This window comes from Lissotriton vulgaris, chromosome 5 (assembly GCF_964263255.1).
Source record: "Lissotriton vulgaris chromosome 5, aLisVul1.2, whole genome shotgun sequence".
NCBI classification, from domain to species: Eukaryota; Metazoa; Chordata; class Amphibia; order Caudata; family Salamandridae; genus Lissotriton; species Lissotriton vulgaris.
In genome coordinates this window covers 329,703,476-329,722,422 of record NC_141693.1, presented here as the reverse complement: position 1 = coordinate 329,722,422, position 18,947 = coordinate 329,703,476, and the positions used below count along the sequence as shown (strand labels likewise).

Sequence of the window (18,947 nt, the reverse complement as noted above, 5' to 3'; positions counted from 1 at the left end):
CCGTACCTATCAAGAAGGTAAAAAATGTAGGGGTATGGATAGATCAGAAGCTTAATTTTAAAGACCAGGTTAATTTGGTGGCATCTGCCACGTCATATGCCCTGAGGTCATGCAAGAAAATTCTGCATTTGCTTCCGTCCGAGTGTTGTAAAACAGTGATTACAGCTCTCACCATGTCGAGGCTGGATTACTGTAATAGTCTGTATTTTACCATTCAGGAAGGTGCAATGCAGAAGTTACAACTTTTACAGAATGCAGCTGCTAGACTGCTGTTGGACATTCCCAAATATGCGCCAATAGCGGATGAGATACGAAAATTACATTGGCTGCCACTTAGAAAGCGTTCCATGTTCAAGGCGATGTGTTTAGTACACAAGGCCCTCTACGGAGGAGGGTCGGCCTACCTAAAAGAACATCTTTACTGGTATACGCCAAGCAGACTGTTACGATCATCAGATGCCAAACTGGTGAATGTCCCATTTGTCAGAAAGGCCACCTGGGGTGGCAAAAGCTTTGTGGCAAATGCAGCCAAAGCATGGAACAAACTTCTCCTTCAGCTCAGAGCTATTTCAAAACCTTTCATCTTTCAAAAAAACTTAAAAACTTGGCTGTTTTCAGAATAGTGGACCAGGTATCAGCCTGGCTCGGTCCCTCTGTAGAGATTTCACATAGCGCCAGGACACCCATGGGTAACAGCGCGCTCTATAAATGCCATAAATAAATAAATAAATAAATAAATATAAAAACCCTCATCAAACGTACACAGGCTGGGGGCGGTAGATCTTGATTCTCCGCCTTGGTGTAACGTTACAGCATCATCATAGGGTTCTTAGATTGTCAACATGCTGTCCTCCACCCGGAGGTAGACCAACTGATTTTCAGTAGTGTCCAGAGATATAAGAACAATGAATAAAGTGCAAGTGCTCAGGTGCTGGGAGTTAAAATTCTTTAAACCACTTTTGCGCAAAGGTTTTATTCTTTAGAAAGTGATGTGAGAAAAATAAAAACAGATTCAGTGCGATCGTAAACACAGTTACCAATCTACCGCACTATTAGGTCAGGTCGACAAGTTTCAGCCTTTTTTGTAAATTCTCTAGGCTTTCTTCAGGACCGTTATTCCAAGGCGGAGAATCAAGATATACCGCCCCCAGTCTGTGTACGTTTGATGAGGATTTTTATATGGTTCCAATCCAACCAAGACCCTGATTTTACAGGACAAGTGATCCATGCTCCTCCGAGATAGCCTTCTCAAAAGGGAAATCTGACTGCTGCTGTGGCAGAAGTGCTGACATTTTTTCTAAATTTCATAGGACTATATAATTTCCTCGGTCTGAAATCTCTAGGGGCTTAATTGCCAATATCAAATCGTTCAACGCTGTTCCTGGAGTTGGAGCCTGCTTCAAATCCGAATCTGGCATCATCTCAGTGCTCTAGGGCTTGCAAGGTGTTGGTTTGAGTCAAAGCCCAGGCTGCTCCGAAACCATGCTTGTTTCCTGGCCAGGGAGGACCTGGCCTGGCCTGGCAGTTCGGGCTGGACTGTTCCCATTGGGCGAAGGATCAAGACTGATTTGCATATGGCTGGGTACAAACTGGAATGGCATGGTGAGCAAAGAAAATGATGGTGTTAGGCCCAGATCCCTGTACTGAGGTGAATGTATGACATTGTTCTCCATTCTGTTCATCAATTGTTCTTTTTGCATTTGTCACCCCGAGTGGGACGGGTATGCTCGGACGTTAGTCATGTGCTCTCCATGCCACTGTAGTCAAGCTATCCTGGCTGATTAAGGCTGAAAGCTCGAAAATGGTCCTAGAATGCTTGTTTCTGGTCCAGAAAAGACCTGGCCTGGCAGTTCGGGCTGGACTGTTCCCATTGGGCGCAGGGTCAAGACTAATTTGCATATGGCTGGGTCCAAACTGGAACATGGGGAGCAAAAAAATAATGGATTTAGGCCCAGATCTCTGTAAGGGGGTGAATGTATGACTTTATCCTGCATTCTGTCCATCAATTGTTCTTTTTGCTCTGAAGCAGAGGGCAGTTCTCTGTGCAGAGCAAGCTCAATTGCTGAGGCCAGTATAGTGTCGAGGCCTCTTGGCTAGATTATTGAGCTCAAAGCCCAGCCTCCTCGAGAACGGTTCTTGTCCTTCATATGCAACTCTTTTTGAGGTTAAACCATGTAGAGTCGATACTTGTGTGTGGAAGGAGGTAGGTGTGCAGTGGCGAATGGCATGGGGGTAATCATGCACACTCAAATAAAATTAAAAATAAATTCAAAATTAAAACACATACTGATTCCAGACGACAACATCCTCCTTGCGCCAGACCTCTTCTGCTGAAACAGCAGTGCAGACCCCAGCAAACTCCCTTGACAAATGCTGGTGCTGCTCACATGCTGTTAACCAGCATGAGAACAGCGCCCTGATTGGAGGGTGCGACCTCTCTCAGTACATCCCAGCGCACTGGAGGTCTGCACTTGCTCTCACCCCAGCTGCCTTAACGCTGAGTCGAGAGGTTTAAAGTGCACATGTCTGGCTGGCCATCCAAAATGGCTGACTGAAGAGACACACGCACTTTAAACCATGAACAGGCAGCCCTCTGCCCACTACTCCTCCCTGCAGCCACTCAGCTGGCCCACCCCTCCAAATAAATTGTGCAACATAAATGCCCCTCATAGCACCAGAGATTAAAAATAAAATGGCAATTTATCATTTTATTTTTCATCTCTGGGGTTTTGGGGGGCATCTAAGTGGTGCGACGCTCCTTTGCTCCCATGGAGGTGCCGCCCCTGTACGAGTGCCCTTGGGGTAGTCTTTGTCCTGCGTTCACGCTTCTCTTGGGCCCCACATTGTCTTTTCCACGACATTGGAGCCATCTTGGAACTGATGTTGGGACTCTCCTGAGCTTGCCCTGGCAGTATCTTGGACAGGTCTTCCCATGGGCGTAGGAAGTGTGGGGGACGCGGGGGATATATCCCCCCCAGATTTTAAAGTGGGGGAGGGACGAGGGGACAAAAGAATTTTCCCTCTCCCTTCTGTTATTCACAGGGCCATTAGCGCGCGAAAGCGCTACCTAATGGCCCTGTACTTGACCTGCCAGGAGTCAAAGAGGCCACCCGCCCTCTGCCCTTTGTTATGCTGCATGAAGGCTAGGTCTCCGAAGGGCAGAGAAGGAAAAAAACTCCGTCTGTTTTCCTTCATACCCAGAGAAGGCAAGCACAGTGTCAACTTCTCCTGATCTGCCTCTGGCAGCTGCCCTCCTCCCCCTCTCTCTTTATTTTTCCTCCATCTCTTTCTGTCTTTGAATCCCTCCTCGTTAAGTTCTGATTTCAAGAGACAGCTCTTACGTTCTTTCTCTTGCCTCTCCTCGTCTTTATTTGTTTAATTGTGAAATGGAGCCAAAATAGGAAGAACACTTTGGCTGGAAATGTCCTCATTTGCTGACCGTTTTATAATTCCAAAGAAAAACCTCAGGATGGAGAGAAAAAATGATTAAATACCTAAATAAAGTGATACAGAGTGGTCAGCAGACAGGCCAGACTGTTATTTACACCCACACACATTAGCACCACTTTACAGAGTTTGCCAGTGAAAGCGCTACTTTCTTTTTTTTTCTTCTTTCTTTAAACAACATTGTTTTTCCAGGGTGGGGAGGTGCACCATTCCTAAAGGGACTTCAATACCTGGTTGATGAGTGGAGTAGAAACGCTTAATATGATAGTTTTCAACGGTTTTAATTATTTTAGCTTATAAAATGTGTACTGCGGCTCTGTGTTCGGGAATGTGGTCTTTTTTAAACCAAACTGCTTACATTTTGAAAGAATATAAGCAATGGACACTGAAACAGGTGCCTTCCTGCCTGGTCCTGTAGCCATGTCCTGACTTTTACAGGTAAAATCACTTACTGATTTCTGAATAAGGAGTTTAAAACTGTTACGGTAACCATGTTGTTCTTGAATACATTTCACATGCTTTGCTTATTCTTGCATTCCTTATGAGTGTTTGCTTTTTATTCAGGCAGCATTTTACTGTTGTCTAGAGCATAATTTGAATTTAATCGCAGCACAATTGAGTTGTAGCTTAAGGCAGTACAAGTTTCTCTCAGTGGGGCAGTATGGTGTTCGGTGTGGGAGAGGATGTGGCACTCTGGCCAGATCTGCTGAATTTGGAACTTGAACACCATTTTCAGCCTTCATGACCAGTCCACACTCCTGACAGAGCTCATTCTGATGCTGCACCTTAGAAGGCCCGATAGACCTTAGAAGCCCTGGTGTCTTAGCACCCGCAGGTGTACCCTAACGGCGGCAAATGTGAGTTAACCTTGAAGGCCTGTCCACCACAGTCCACCACAGTTCACCTCCAGTCTTGCGAGCAGGCATACAAAGAAGCACACCCTAGACACACCATCGACAGTGACTGTCACTGAGGTCACAAGATCCTCGAGGCCAGTCCACCGCACCCATTGGTACCTCCATTGGCCTTTTTCAGCAGTAGTGGGGCAACTCACCAGGGATCAGCAATGAAGGATTTGCATGGACACCAAACTTAGGGGGTGATTATAATGGAGGTGGGACTGCCACGTCACCCTGTCAGTGGCGGTTCCACCGCCATCGGTGACTGCATTACCGCCAGCCATATTACAATGGCAGGTAGTTCTCTGGCAGTCGGAAAGACCACCACCACACACCCAACTGGCACCTTGAGCCCGCCAGTGCGGCGGAGGGACTTGTGGTTCCTACAATGATGGTGGTACCTACCAGCCACCACAGTAGGGATTACGATACCCTTTACCCTCCAGCCTATCCATGGCGGTTCACCCCCCATGGAAAAGTTGGTGGAAAGGGACATTGGGGGCTCATAGCAGGCCCCTGTCTTCTCAGCCCCCCAGAAATCGGACCCGGGGGGGGGGGGGGGGGGGTATCTAAGATGCCCCCCTACATATCACTGCACCATGTGGCAGGCACCTCATTGTGCCTGCCATGTAGTGCAGTGATATATGTAACATGTCCTTTTTTACATTGTGGCGGATGATTCAGCCAGCAGCACCTGCTGCAATGTAAAAGATAGGCACTGCGAATGCCATAGTGGCGGTCGCATTGTAATGCCTATCATGGGGCCGCCACCTTGAAGGCCAGTTGTTCCATTCCCCGATTCGATTGGCGGACTGACTGAAGTCGACCTGCCATCGTAATCAGCCCCTAAGTTTGCAAACTTCAAGGTCTCTGCTTCATACACAAACACTTTTAACATGTGCAGCCTGCTTTCGGGCAACTGAAGTTATGCAGCAATGGAGGCCAAAAAGATTTTGCAGTGTTGATTAAATTATGCAACAATAAAAAGGCTGCAGCGTAATGCAGTGCATTTTTGTGATACTTTATTATTTTGACATATTTATACATGCTAACAGCCTCTGCAAAGCTTTTGCCTCATTAGTACCTGTGTAACATACAAATGCAGCAGTGGGAAAGGTGACCAGTCAACCTTTGCAAAGGGCCCTACACTTCACAGCAACATAAGTCACATTTCTCTTAGTAATTTTTAATCTGGTTGAGCAACAAAATTGCTTTGGGTCAAATCGTTAGATTATGCAGCAGATGATGTATTATGTAGCAAATATGATACATTCATAATTAAGTGGAAACATTTTTCCATTTAACTTATTTTTTGCCCCAGCATTGTAGTTGATCAATTTCCAAGTTCCCAAAACCAAAAGTCGAGTTTGGGCACAATTTGCATTTTAAAAGCAGTCATACAACACAGGGCTGCTTTTAAACTGACCTCGGCTTCAGCAGTGCACACATGCAAACGCAGAAAGGGCTGCTGGCCTCAAAACTGCCATGCCCTATTATATTCTAGGGACTTAAAGGTAGTTCTAATCTCCCTGCCCTATTATGTACAAGGGCCTTATAGGAGAGGTCATGCCAATCATAGGGGTACCCTAACCCATAGTGCACCCTAGTGTATGTACGTGTTTTCACTGTATCTTTAGGTGTCTCTTTCAGAATAGCACTGGCCCTGTGCCTGTTCAGGCAGAGGCCAGGGTCAGTCATAGTCAGGTACCACCAGTACCAGTCAGTAAAACGTTGGGGAGTGCCAATGGCACAGGATGGCTTTGCAACACTAGAGAAGCACAAACTCAGAATTTAAAACATAACACCATGGTTGGGGGGTTCTCTTCAATAATCAGAATTGATTTCGATCCTAATGAACCCAATTTCCAACATTAATATAAGGAAAGACTGGGGAAAAATCATAATGTTCTAATCTATACCTTGACGTATTCATGCAGCTCTTTGATGACGGTTAATAGCTCACTGTTCAATGTTAGGATTTTAACTTATAAACTGCAAATACCAAAAGAATCTCGCAGACAAAAGTAGTAACTCACTGACCTATTTACATGATGTGCATTTTGTGATCTGCATGGTACACGTTCTTTGCAGCAGGCATATTACCCCACTGTGGCTACCTTACCATGAGTCAAAGCTTCCACTAGACAAACCTCCGATCTCTCTCAATAAAGGTTATTAATCCCCAAAGTTATCTTCACATTTTTGTTGTTGCCTGAAAATTGCTGGAGACCAGGAATGCAGAAGCAGGTATTTTTCAAACCATAATGAACTTGCAAACACAATGTCCCCACCCTAAGTCCGCGACCTTGGTTTGCTTGGTGCATGAAGATGCAAGATTCATATACATGTTTTTTTAACATTTGTTCTGATTACTATATGAAATAATAAACAAGCATACATGCAAACTGTGACAACATGCCTTCTTTTCTCAATATTTAACTTCGAAAGTATGCAATTGTATGTGTTTAACGGGGGTGATTTGTATAGGGTCACTGGGAAGTCCACAAGGTTGTCCCTGTCCCCCCCAGAATTCTAGTGTCTCCTACGCCCCTGGGTCTTCCCCCACCGAATAATATCTCTCAGGTACTTCTCATACAACTTGGTTTTTAGAAAACCCCTCCAGCCTCGGTCGTGTTCGGAACAGCAATTGATGAATCTCCTCTATGGAAAATCCTGTGTCTGGGTTCGATCTTGTTTGTAACTCAGCGGAAAAAAACAACCCGAGATGGAGACTTCATCCTGGTTCATTGTAGGTTTCAGGGGAAGAGTCACAAGACAAGTTGAGACCGAAAACTTATGAGAAGAAAAATAACTTGCAAACATTTATGCCCAACACTAGATGGCAGGAGTGTATAAAGCATATGACTTCCAACAAGACATATTTCTTCATTTCTTGAGTGCATTTTTGTTTTGGCAAACTGCTGCAATATTTAACACAGGCCGATTCGGGTCAATCCGTGACTGTTGAAACATTATACATCAACAGTTCAATAAGCAAGAAATGCGGTAGATAAATATTAGGTAGGCCTCTCCTTGTGTTAATAACTCAGTCCTGATGAGACCTGTAAATTTAATATAGGGCCGAAACGTCAACACATTCTGATCAATTCACTAAGGAGATTAATTAGAATATTTGAGGATTCTGATGCAATGTTTCTAACTATGCAACCTCATATGTATCAGTGATTTTATCTCCAGTTATACTTACACCAGATAAGAGCACCGCACAGCCTTACACTATGAATAATGTGGTTTGTAGTACTCTCTTTTGAGAATTGAAACCTATTCGGAATAGGAGTCCTATTCCTAACCTAGTACTTATTTATTGCATTTCTTGCTTACTGAACTGTTTATGTATAATGCTTGAACAGTCATGGATTGAGCCAAATCTGCATGAGACACAGATGGGTAGTTTAAATTCTGAAGGAATCCCAAGGAACCGTTGTCAGATTAATCTTAGTTGCTCACCCTGGTCCCTAGCAGATATCAGAGAATTTGTCATTGTTTATATATACACTATCATAATTAACACAAGAACGTCTGAGAAAAGAGTCCTGCTTTAGCCAGGCAATCTGGCACAGAAATTCAGAACATGTGCTTATCAGGACCTAAACGGTTCAATCAGAAAAAAGGGTACCCCTTTAATGCTTTACAAGGACAAGCCATAGCATGCTGTGTACCTCCCACCCCTTGACAGAGTGTAATTGAAGCACCCCTTTTACAAGTCACTTTCCGCTGATTTTACCAAAATCTGCAACGTACCTCACCTTAACTAAGAAGTAACATCAACCCTGCCCCTCAACGCATATCAGGAACTCTTCATTGTCAACTATTTGCACCTATTGCTGTTCATGTTCTGTATTGTGCCCTCACCTCCTCATACAGCTCTTGACAGGCACGGAGGGATACCTCGATAGGGGTTTCATGGTCAGGCATGTGCAAATAGAGGAGATCCACGCTGGAGGTCTGCAGGCGCTTCAGAGATGTCTCGAACTGTGAGCGCACACTGTCCGGCTTCAACGTCCTTCCCTCCAATGGATTCACCTTGGTTGCTATTTTCACTAAAAAAGGATCAAGAAATAATAGGGGTTATTTGCACTGTGTTGTAATTGGCAAAATCCAACTGTGGGTATAATACAAGTGGGAGAGCCTATCCCAAAAACTTTACTCAAGACATGGGTAGCAAAAACAATTATGAAAATGCACCCTGCAGGAGGATACATGTTAAAGGTTGCATCATCAACTGAATCGATTATTCAGATTTATTTGTAACTAATGTATGATGATACATGTTGATCGTGGTATCTTACAACGCAGGTTTTACAACGCAAGTCATTTCAACGACTTGCGCTGGACTTTGGGACAGTACAATTTACTATTCCAACACCAGTCTACATACAGTAGGGAAGGTCTTGGATAGTAAATCGTACTATTCCTTAGCTTGCAGCGCCCTCCAGCGCAAGTTGTTGAAACTACTTTCGTTGTAAAACCCGCGATACAGTGGTGTTACGACGGCACTGTAAAGGTGGTCTCCCATTTGTAACCTGGGAAAATCCTCTGAACAAGACCAATACCCAGAAACGAGTCCCAGGAGGCTCGTTTTCTAGTCCAGGGAAGAATTTGCCTGGCAGTTTGGGCTGAACTGTTCCCAAGGGGACCAGGGTCAAGGCTGATTTGCATAGGTCTGGGTAAACACTGGGGTGGCATGGTGAGCAAAAAAAGGTGGGGTTAACTCTGATCTGAGACTGGGGTGAATGTTTGACAATATTCAGAATTCCGTCCATCATCTTTTCGTGTTGCTACAGCATGAATTAGAAACACTTAGCTGTATTTTAAACTACCAAACCACAGTCAAGACAACAAACTCTTCTAATCTAGGAGGGAGATTACTTATTTTGGGCCAACACTTTATTTGCAGAGTCTGAAGTTAATCATAGTTTTCCCTTCTACTTCTCACATGACTCAGGTGAAAAGTAGAAAATCTTTTTTTTCTTCACATCAGTCTTCCAATTAGAAGATGTTAAATGTTGCCATGCCTGATGCCGGTATCAAACCAGTGGAAGTGCAGAGAAATGTCAAAGTGAAACCACCCCAAGCTTCGCAATAGTAACAATAATAATACAACACATTTTGCAAAGAACCACATACTACTCTTACCCCATTTCTACCTGCTGTAAATAACAGGTGATATCATAACACAAGTTAATGGTGCTCAATTGGCAAAGGTACCAAAGGACTCAGTAGCATTACATGGCTGTGCTGCAAAAGGAATATTATCTCACTACAGAACGTATGTATGGATTCTACATTTTATGTACTCAAGTTATTTCAAGTAGCAACAGTTAACCAAATACCAATTAACATTGCAGCCCAAGAACTTAATGAAAGGAGTGAGTGGTCTGATTGAATTACTGGAATCTGCATCATTTAATAAAGGGAGCAGCCGGACATCAATGGTGGAAAATATTGGAGCACCAAGTTACTCTATAGAAGTCCACATTTGGATTTTTGGCATGCTGCATAGTCAAGTCAAGTCATAAAATTTATATAGCGCACTACATACCCAGAGGGTCTCAAGGCGCTTAGGGGGGGGGGGGGGGAGGATTACTTGTCAAATATCCACGTTTTAAGTTGCTTTCTGAATGCTAGGTGGTTCTGGGTAAGGCGAAGGTAAGTGGGAAGTGAGTTCCATGTTTTAGCCGCCAGGTATGAGAAGGATCGACCTCCCATGGTGGTCTTGTTGATGCGAGGTACCGTGGCGAGGGATTGGCTGGAGGATCGTAGTTGGCGGGGGGAGGTGTAGAAGGACAGTCGTGAGTTGAGGCATTCTGGTCCAATTTCGTAGAGTGCCTTGTGTGCGTGGGTCAGGAGTCGGAAAGTGATCCTCTTATTGACGGGTAGCCAGTGGAGGTTTTTCAGGTGACCAGAGATGTGTTCGTTACGCGGGATGTCCAATATGATCCTGGCTGAGGCGTTTTGGATTCGTTGGAGTTTTTTCTGGAGTTTAGCGGTAGTACCTGAGTAGAGGGTGTTTCCGTAGTCCAGTCGGCTCGTGACCAGAGCATGGGTGACTGTTTTTCTGGTTTCGGTGGGGATCCAGCGAAATGTTTTTTTGAGCATGCGAAGAATGTTGAAGCAGGATGAGGAGACGGCGCTGACTTGTCTGTTCATTGAAAGTGAAGAATCCAGGATAACGCCTAGGTTCCGTGCGTGGTCTGTCGGGATGGGTGCTTTTCCAAGGGCTTCCGGCCACCAAGAGTCGTCCCATGCAGAGGGGGATGTACCTAAGATGAGGACTTCTGTCATAGAAGAGGGTTTGAAGCGGCACTGCAAGCCAAACTACCCCTCCTTGTGCGCTATCTGCAGGAGGATGCATCACGGCTAGTTCTCCATGACCTGTGGAAATCCAGCGCAGTTGGCCAAGCCTTCTGACAATTCTTGTCAGTGTCCTTAAAACTAAAGGAGTCGGGAACTAGAGAAAGCTTACTCAAAGGACTAATGACCTCCTTTTTGGGCCTTGGGTTAGAGGGCTGGAGAAATTGAACAGACCTTACCACACTTGGAGAAGTAGCAAGCCCAATTATGCAAGTACCTGTATTGCTCCTATAGATATAATATCTAAGTAGCGTTACTGTTTTAGCAAAAAAGAAATAAAACTATTTAAATACTGCACAATACGCTTAGTAACTTCAGGATGTATCAGCTTCTCTATAACCAATTCTGTGTCCCTTGTGTGTGAATGTGCACTTAAGCAGGGCTACAACTGCAAAGGGATAGCCTAAATGCTTCAGCCAAAGTGCAGTATCAAATTAATGTGGGCATGGTTATACAGGCAGATATTTAACTCACTTCTGTCAGTGAACAAGCATGAGGCACTTGCGATGCCACGCGTCAAAGGAGTATGCTTTTCCTAGAACATCCTAATTCCAGTGATTGAATGCTATTATGCTTTATGTTAATTAATTATTCATACATTGTCCGCAGGAACCGTTGTTTTCTTTGATCTATTCTATACCCTGGTTTAGTGTGAGTAGGGCGGCCCTTAGTTTCTGGATAGAACGTGTCAAAAGGACAGCACCGCTGGGGAATGGTCTGTCCCATGGTTTCTAGTCTCATTCCTACCCAGTTTAGTACTCAGTAGCTGTAGTTTTCAAGAGTGGAGCTCAAACAGAGAATGAATGGTGGTGGAGGTATACTAGCAGTCATTCTGGCTGGCGGCAATGAATGAATGAAACAAGAGCTGCTGCGAGAAGAGATGCAGGAGCAACCATGTCAGGGGTCACCCAGCCCAAAGACAGAGGCTCTGGCATACTACCGTTTCAGCCCCTCTCAGGGGGACCTCATGTTTAACAATTCCACGGAGGCACACAGGCCCTCCCACTAAAGTCACACTCGCTCATAGAGCTCGCAGTGGGATCACAGGGGCAGCAAAAAATGTGGATGCACATGGATCCTCACGTTGGGATCGCGGTTGCTCGCAGAAGGATCCCTACCCGGGTAGAGAAGTATTGCGAGCCTCCAGAATAAGCAGTCTTGGTCCGTTCAAACTCCACATGGCACCCAGCAGGTCTATAGGCTCTCTGGGTATGGTCCATGGAACGGCAGATCCTCTACATACCAGACTGTTCAACTCACTCTCTTCGTTTGGTGGCAACAATGCAGTCTTGGGGTATATTTCCTACTCCTCCAGGGAGGTCCTACTCCTCTAGGGAAGCAGACAGTTTATACTTCTGGTTCCAATTTTCCTCCATACAGGCATGCACACGTCTTTCCAATAAGAAGCTTTATAAGACAAAGATATCGTCTTAAATCCTGTGCTAAGGCAGTTGGGCTCCAAAGGACTATACAAATCAGAAACTCAAAACAAACACCTGGAGGAACCCAATCAGTAGAAAGTTTATTTCCTACAAGTATGGATCTTAGAAACAGGACGGCTCAGGCCTAAGAGATTGTGCTTATGAGTGAAGTTTCTTCAGTAGGACAGGACGCGGAGTGCGGGATGGACAGGCAGTGCATCTTTTTGAGATAGTTGTGTATTTTGGTCATGCCCTCAGCCAAGGGTTTATTTTCAAGTGTTGCTCTCGGAACTGCTAAAAAAAGATGGTGAACATGCACAAAAATCTACCTACTACATTCAGGTGGATAGGAAATCCATCTTGATACAAGCAGTAGACTTTTGAATGGTTTCAATGGATGGGGAAAAAGAAAGAATCAGCACAGAAGGAAAGGCAGGGAGATGGTAGCTCTGTCACTAAATGCTATGGGCCACCTTACAAATTTAGGGGCTAAATATTTATATCATTATTTCTTGAGGTTTCGTATGGTGCAGACTATGACATCTCAACATCAGAGGGCTATCTCCTGATATAGAGGCATATGGCATGGTCACTGATGTCAACCAGTGACTGTTTCGTAAATGTTTCCGAGTCTTAAAGATATATACTAAGCAACAGCATAAGTTAAATTATTATTCTTTCTGTACAAGTAATTAGTCATACTATTTCTAACATCTAATCTGAGAGGCTGTGCGACTATATGCATTAGTGTGTGAGTGGATGTCATAGTGGCTGTGTGAGTTGCTGTATTGATGTTTTAGTGGTTTAGTGAGTAGCTGTGTGGGTACGTGAGTGGCCATATAGGTATGCAAATGGGGTTATGGGTGGCTGAGTGGCAGTGTGAGTGACTGTATGGGTGGCTGTGTTAGTACCTGTATTGGTGAATGAGTGGGTGAATGAGTGGGTGTGTGAGTGGTAGTATGAGTGAGCGACTATGGATGAGTGATTGGTAGTGTTAGACCTGGTGTAGGTCTGTGAATGGGTATGTGAGGGGTATAGGTCTGTGAATAGATATGTGAGGGTTTGAGTGGGTGTATGAGAGGTTCTATGGGGGTGTTCGTGGTTCCGTGGATGTCATCAGTGATGTCATTTGAGAGGTCTCCAGTGATGTCACTGACCAAGTCATGAGTGATATCATATGTGAGGTCATAAGCAGTGCAACCTCCTAATTGCCCTGGGTTGTACAAATGGGCGTTTCTGAAAGATGCACTCTCTCCACCAAAAGAACTGCAGACAGGAGAACACTTATGGGGAAATGGGAAAAGTTGGTGGTCCCCGGGGCCCTATGTGGCCGTGTCGCCCCTCGCCCATTCTTTTAAAAAATATTCCTGTTATTTAGCCACGGGGTGGTGAACTCGTAACCTGTATGTGTGTATGTTTAAGATAAATGTCAATAAAACATAATTTAAAAAACAAAGTATCTTGGGAGTCACTGCAGATGTGAGCTTCTCAGCCTCAAGGAAGTACCTTTAGTTCACTGCAATAGTGTCACAAATATTGTGGATAGTCCTGCCTTACCTACAATGCTTAACAGCAGACCCCTGAACAAAACAGCACGGTAGTCGTACTAATCTGGGATCAGTACAGAATATTTATTTACAACAGACCCCTGAACAAAACAGCACGGTTGTCGTACTAATCTGGGATCAGTACAGAATATTTATTTACAAAAAGATTTAAAAAAATGTGAAAACATTAATCTTTACTGATAAACATGCCAAAATGTTCTCATCTACAGGAAGGGATGTAGACAAAATACTGTTCGCTATGGACATGGACATTGCACAATTAATGAATAAGCCCAATAAAGAACAAAGTATTAAAAAAAATTCTTTCAAGGAGCAGGAACCCCAAAAGGCACATTTTGCCTGGATAATAGATCAGTAAAAAGGATTTCAAAAGATCTTAGAGTTCAATGTAAACAGTAATCAGAGAATGGTAGCCAGAGTAGAAATCACTGGTGCAGGGACCCCAAAAGTATGGTTAGTCAGACCAATCCTAGACATGCTCCAATTCGCGAAAATGGAGGCCACCTTCTACTCTTAAGAAACCAGACTAATGTCCAAAACGGATTCAAAGCTCTCTGTGGGCACCAAGGAGGAATATATGTGGAGTCTTAAGATGATTGTTCAACAGTTCATTCTTTATTTTCTTGGAATTACAAGTTACTTATTTGTAACGGTTAGTACCGCTATATAGCCCATGTGAATCTAGAAGATATTTCATGCTAAAAAATTAACAAGTCACTTACCTGAAACAACAGTTTTGCAGCCTGAAGCTCTTCTAGATTTATATGCGACCCTCCCACCTCGCCAGTGAAGGGCACAGTATACATAAACATTTATTTTATGCAAAACAAAGAGTAAAAAAATAAATCCCAAAGAATTATACTCAGTATATACATATGTACTTTGGGCTGCTTCATATCTTCAGAGAAGCCAAATATACTACACTCCACATACAGGAGAGCACTTTTATGACCTCATACAATAATGTTTACAGTCTACTACTATCAAACAGCAGAACGATAAACAAAAAACAACAAGTGTATTGTTCTCCTGTAGCAAACAGACAGTAAGGAGCCACATAAAAAATAATAAATTATCTACTGGCGGTCGCCAGTAGGTAGTTATAGTTAGGACCTAGTTTTCATTCAAAAAGCGTTATTTCTTTTGCCAATATTTTTGGTGCCGTTTGACGAATCTTTGCGAAATTTCCAAAACTAATGGTTCACTCAGGTCAGCGCCTGTCTGGAGAGTTTCGGGGTGATTCGTCAAGCAGGGGCTGAGAAAAAAAGGGGGTTTACAAAACGTGTTTTCTCCATGTTAATTCCCAAAGGACATTTTGGAACAGACTATAGCCCGAACTGCTGAACGGAATTTCACAACATTTGGCAAAAAGGTAGCTCTCGATTCAGAAAGAGACTTGTTTCTTTTAAATGGTGTAACTCCGTTCAGTAGTTCCTGATCAATTAAAAAAAAAAAAATAGCGATATCTGAGCACAGATGAATCTCGACTCCTCCCCTAGCACGAGCTGACTTCCGAATGGCTGCCAACACTCCGAAACAGGAAGTGTTGGCAGTCATCTTGTGACTCGGTAACCGAGCCACAAGAAAACAGTGGAAAAAGGTTGAGGAATAAGGCCTGCTCAGGGGGTCCCACAAGGACACCCAGGCCTCAAAAAAGCATTACATTTTTTTTTTTTAAAGCACCCAATTCCGGCTGAGAAAACAAAAAAAACAAAGCGTGGACTCCAGCGCCTTGTTCTTCTTAAGCCCCCAGGTATGCCAGGTCCCAGGGCAATGCTGCTTTATGTAGCGGGGGCCTGCGGAGGCACCCGCAGCCCAGAGAACCACTACCTTCCCGGGGCTTTATTATATTAGGATGGAGGGTCTTGTGGGCCCCACCCAAGCCCCTGGGGACAGCTACCTCCCTGGGGCTTTATTAAAATACGGTGTGGGGGCCTCAAGAGCTCCCGTAAGCCCCTTTTCATGGCTGAAATAAATAATGTGTGGGGGGGGGCTGGAGCCCCCCCCCCCACTAACCCAGGGACCACGACCTCGCCGGGGCACTGTTTAATTAAATTCTGGGGTCCGTTACAGACCCCGGCGACCATCACCTCCCAGGGGCTTAACAAAACCAAAGCAAATTGCTTTAGCACAAGGGGAACAGCATGTCAGCAGCTCCCCTTGTGCAAAAGAAATGCCGGCTCCCGCAGGAGGCGTGGAGCCGACTGGGACAGTGGGGCCATTGAGGCTCCCCCCACGGTCCCCAACGGTAAGGCCAGGCCCCGGGGGCTAGAGTCCCCAGGGCTAGAAGTGGCCCGAGAGAGGGGCCACATGGCCCCTTCCCCTCCAATTAAATATAGAATTTTTTTTACGGAAATGCTGGCCCTGGGGGATGGGGTGAGGAAGGGGGGCCATGTGCCTCCCCTCCCAAAAAAAACCAAGAAATGAAGGCTGGCTAGGCCCCAGGGATGGGGTCCCCGGGGCCATAATTGGCCTTTGGAGTCCCTCCCCATGAATGATGTAATATGTGACGTCATCAGCAGTGCACTGGGGGGCAAGAGTTATAGTTAACTCAGCTAACCAGAACAGCCGAATTTCTCTGGTTTTGAACAAGTGAAATGTCCAACTAACTATACCGTCCCTGAAACCTATGTTTTTTCCAGTGAATATATATCCAAAAAAGAAGCAGTGAATTCTGGGTAGTTCTCAAGTTTAGGTGGAAGGCAGCTCAAGTATAGAGCACCCTCAACACCAGCGACACTAAATTTGCTCACATCAAATATCTGCTTTTCTATCAAAGATTTTAAGCATAGGATTAGCACAGAGCTATCCATGCCAAGATAGAAAGGGACAAAGTCTTTTGCTATTTCTACAGAAAATTATTTAAGCATTGGCTTAGCACAGTGCTATCCATGCTGAGCTGTAAAATGACAAAAACTATTTACTACTCCAGGCACAGTATTACAGCTTTGGATTGGTAAAACACCATCCAAGACAACCTGAAATTAATAAAATAAACCCCGGACACGGGTTTCGCTCTCATTAGAGCTCTTCAGAGAGGTATAGCTTTGTCCAGAAACAAGGGAGCTGCCAGTATAAGTCAAAACAAACCCCTTTTAAGCATAGAGAGACGCATAAATTATTAAAAAAAGAAGCAGAGAACTGTGGGTAGTTCACAAGTTTAGATGGAAAGCAGTTCCTGTATAGAGCACTCAACACCAGCGACACCATATCTGCTCACCTCAAATGTCTGTTTTTCTATCTATATATATATATATATATATATATATATATATAGTTTTTTATTGTGCTAAAGTAATGGTGTACCAATACAGAAGATCAGATTTGCTCTACTGTAACAAAGGAGACACGTCCATATGAGGTCGCTCATACCCAACTGCCAAAAAGAAATACTCTGATCCTAGATCAGAAAGAGGATGTGGCAGAGTACTTGCTGCCGAACTGGTCCAATGGGGAAAACAGAACAGGGTGGCTGGACAGGATAATTTACAGAATTTACAATAGGACTGGTTCACATTTGCTTTACACTTCAAAGTTTTGCACTGTATATAATTGCAATTAATATTGTTCACTGAATTTTGTATTGTTTTTTGTGTGTCTCATTCACTAATGTGGCCTCATTCACTTTTGTATGTATTGTAAATTCTGTAAATTTGTAGATATTGCCATCATGTATTCACTGTCATAACAGTTGTTTTGTTTGTGTTCATGCCTTAGATTCCTTAAAAATTTGAGTCTCAGTAGAAAATAAATTTGATTTGGGATTCTTTCCCAGAGGCCGCGTGGTATTTCTTGGACTACGTGGTTGAAAGGTGTTGTTGATAATTATCCTGTCCAGCCACCCTGTTCTGTTTTCCCCATTGTTGAGATCCGGGCTGGGCAGACGTAGGATCCAAAACCTTCACTGTTCTACAGAACTGGTCCAATGGCAGTATGGGGTTTGTGAGCACATGATCACATATCTACTATGGCAAAGATATTTAATAAATAGGTTGCAAGATCAATATCTACATTCTAAAGCAACAATTTCTCATGTTGGGAATCTGTTGGAACTAGACTATCAATATCAGGACTTCATGACAACATATTGCCATTAAGATCACATATAATGTGTCAAATCAACTAAATGTCCAAAAACACTGCTTCAGTATTTTACACTCCCTCATTCGGAAGAGCTTTAGAAGAAGAAATAAAAATCCCCCTTGCGGTACCGACATACTTACAGGTAAAGAATACAAAGCAGCTATAACTAAGTCATTCACAAGCTCATGCAGTAAAAAATAATCTGAAGCCTTGGTCACACAAAGAGGGTGGGGGTGGGGGAATTCACGCCCGCTTCCATGAGAAAAAAAAATGAAAGCAAGTAGGACTTTGTCTCCAACCACTAAATGGGGAAGATGAACAGCATGTGAATCTAGAAGAGATTTCATGCAGCAAAAACGTATTTTTACCTGCTTTTGCTGAAACTGCGCTCGAATGGATGGTTAAATATCCATTAACATTAAAAGAATTGATGGCCCAAGTTTCCTCCCAACATACAAGGGTATAAGTATTTATCAGAGAAATCCAATCAGGAGTCTCTAGTTTGGTGGTAACCCCTGCAATATCCTCAGCCAAAAGGTTACATTTATTATGCCGACCGAGGGGGAAAATCATTCCTAGCTATAATAACGTCCCGCCCTTGCAATTCAGCATTTAATGTTTTGAGTGGCACAGATGCCAGCTCTAAAATTTCAACAAGTGGGGAAGAAATATAATGTGGGCCCTGGAGTCAATCTCATTAATTTTCTACAGTGATTTAAATCTAAAGTGAGTAGGGGGAGAAGATCGCTCTCATCGAACTCAGTTGTAACTTTTCGATTGTTTGTATGTGGGACAATAACTCAAATATATGGGTTCATAAAAATAACCCCAAGGCACAGCTTCTATCTTAGATGGAGCTGGTTTAAGATGTTCCCATTCTTCAGATGAAACGCCAACCAAGGTCGACATCTAAAACTAATCCCTGCATACTCTCCAGAGCATGACTTGAGTCCCCTACACATTCACGCTTCTAGCCATATCAATGTTATTACATAGCTGGCTGGTATTCCCCTCTCGTTCTGCTAACCAATGAACCACCTTTTTCTCAAGATCTATTTAGTCTTCCGTTTGTCCCAAGGTAATCATCCCATATGGGGTCGCTTTAGGGGGAAGCTGCAGAAAGATTTGAGAGGCTACCTGTCCAACTAAGGGGT

At 43.9% G+C, this 18,947-nt stretch overlaps 1 protein-coding gene across 1 annotated transcript in view; it reads right to left on the bottom strand.

Moving 5' to 3' along the window:
• LOC147710829 (aflatoxin B1 aldehyde reductase member 2-like) overlaps positions 1 to 18,947 on the bottom strand; it is a 273,557-nt gene that overhangs the window by 231,799 nt on the left and 22,811 nt on the right. The window contains exon 2 of the mRNA XM_086921575.1: positions 8,220 to 8,407. Coding sequence (XP_086777701.1) covers positions 8,220 to 8,407 — 188 coding nt within the window. The remainder of the gene's footprint in view (positions 1 to 8,219; positions 8,408 to 18,947) is intronic.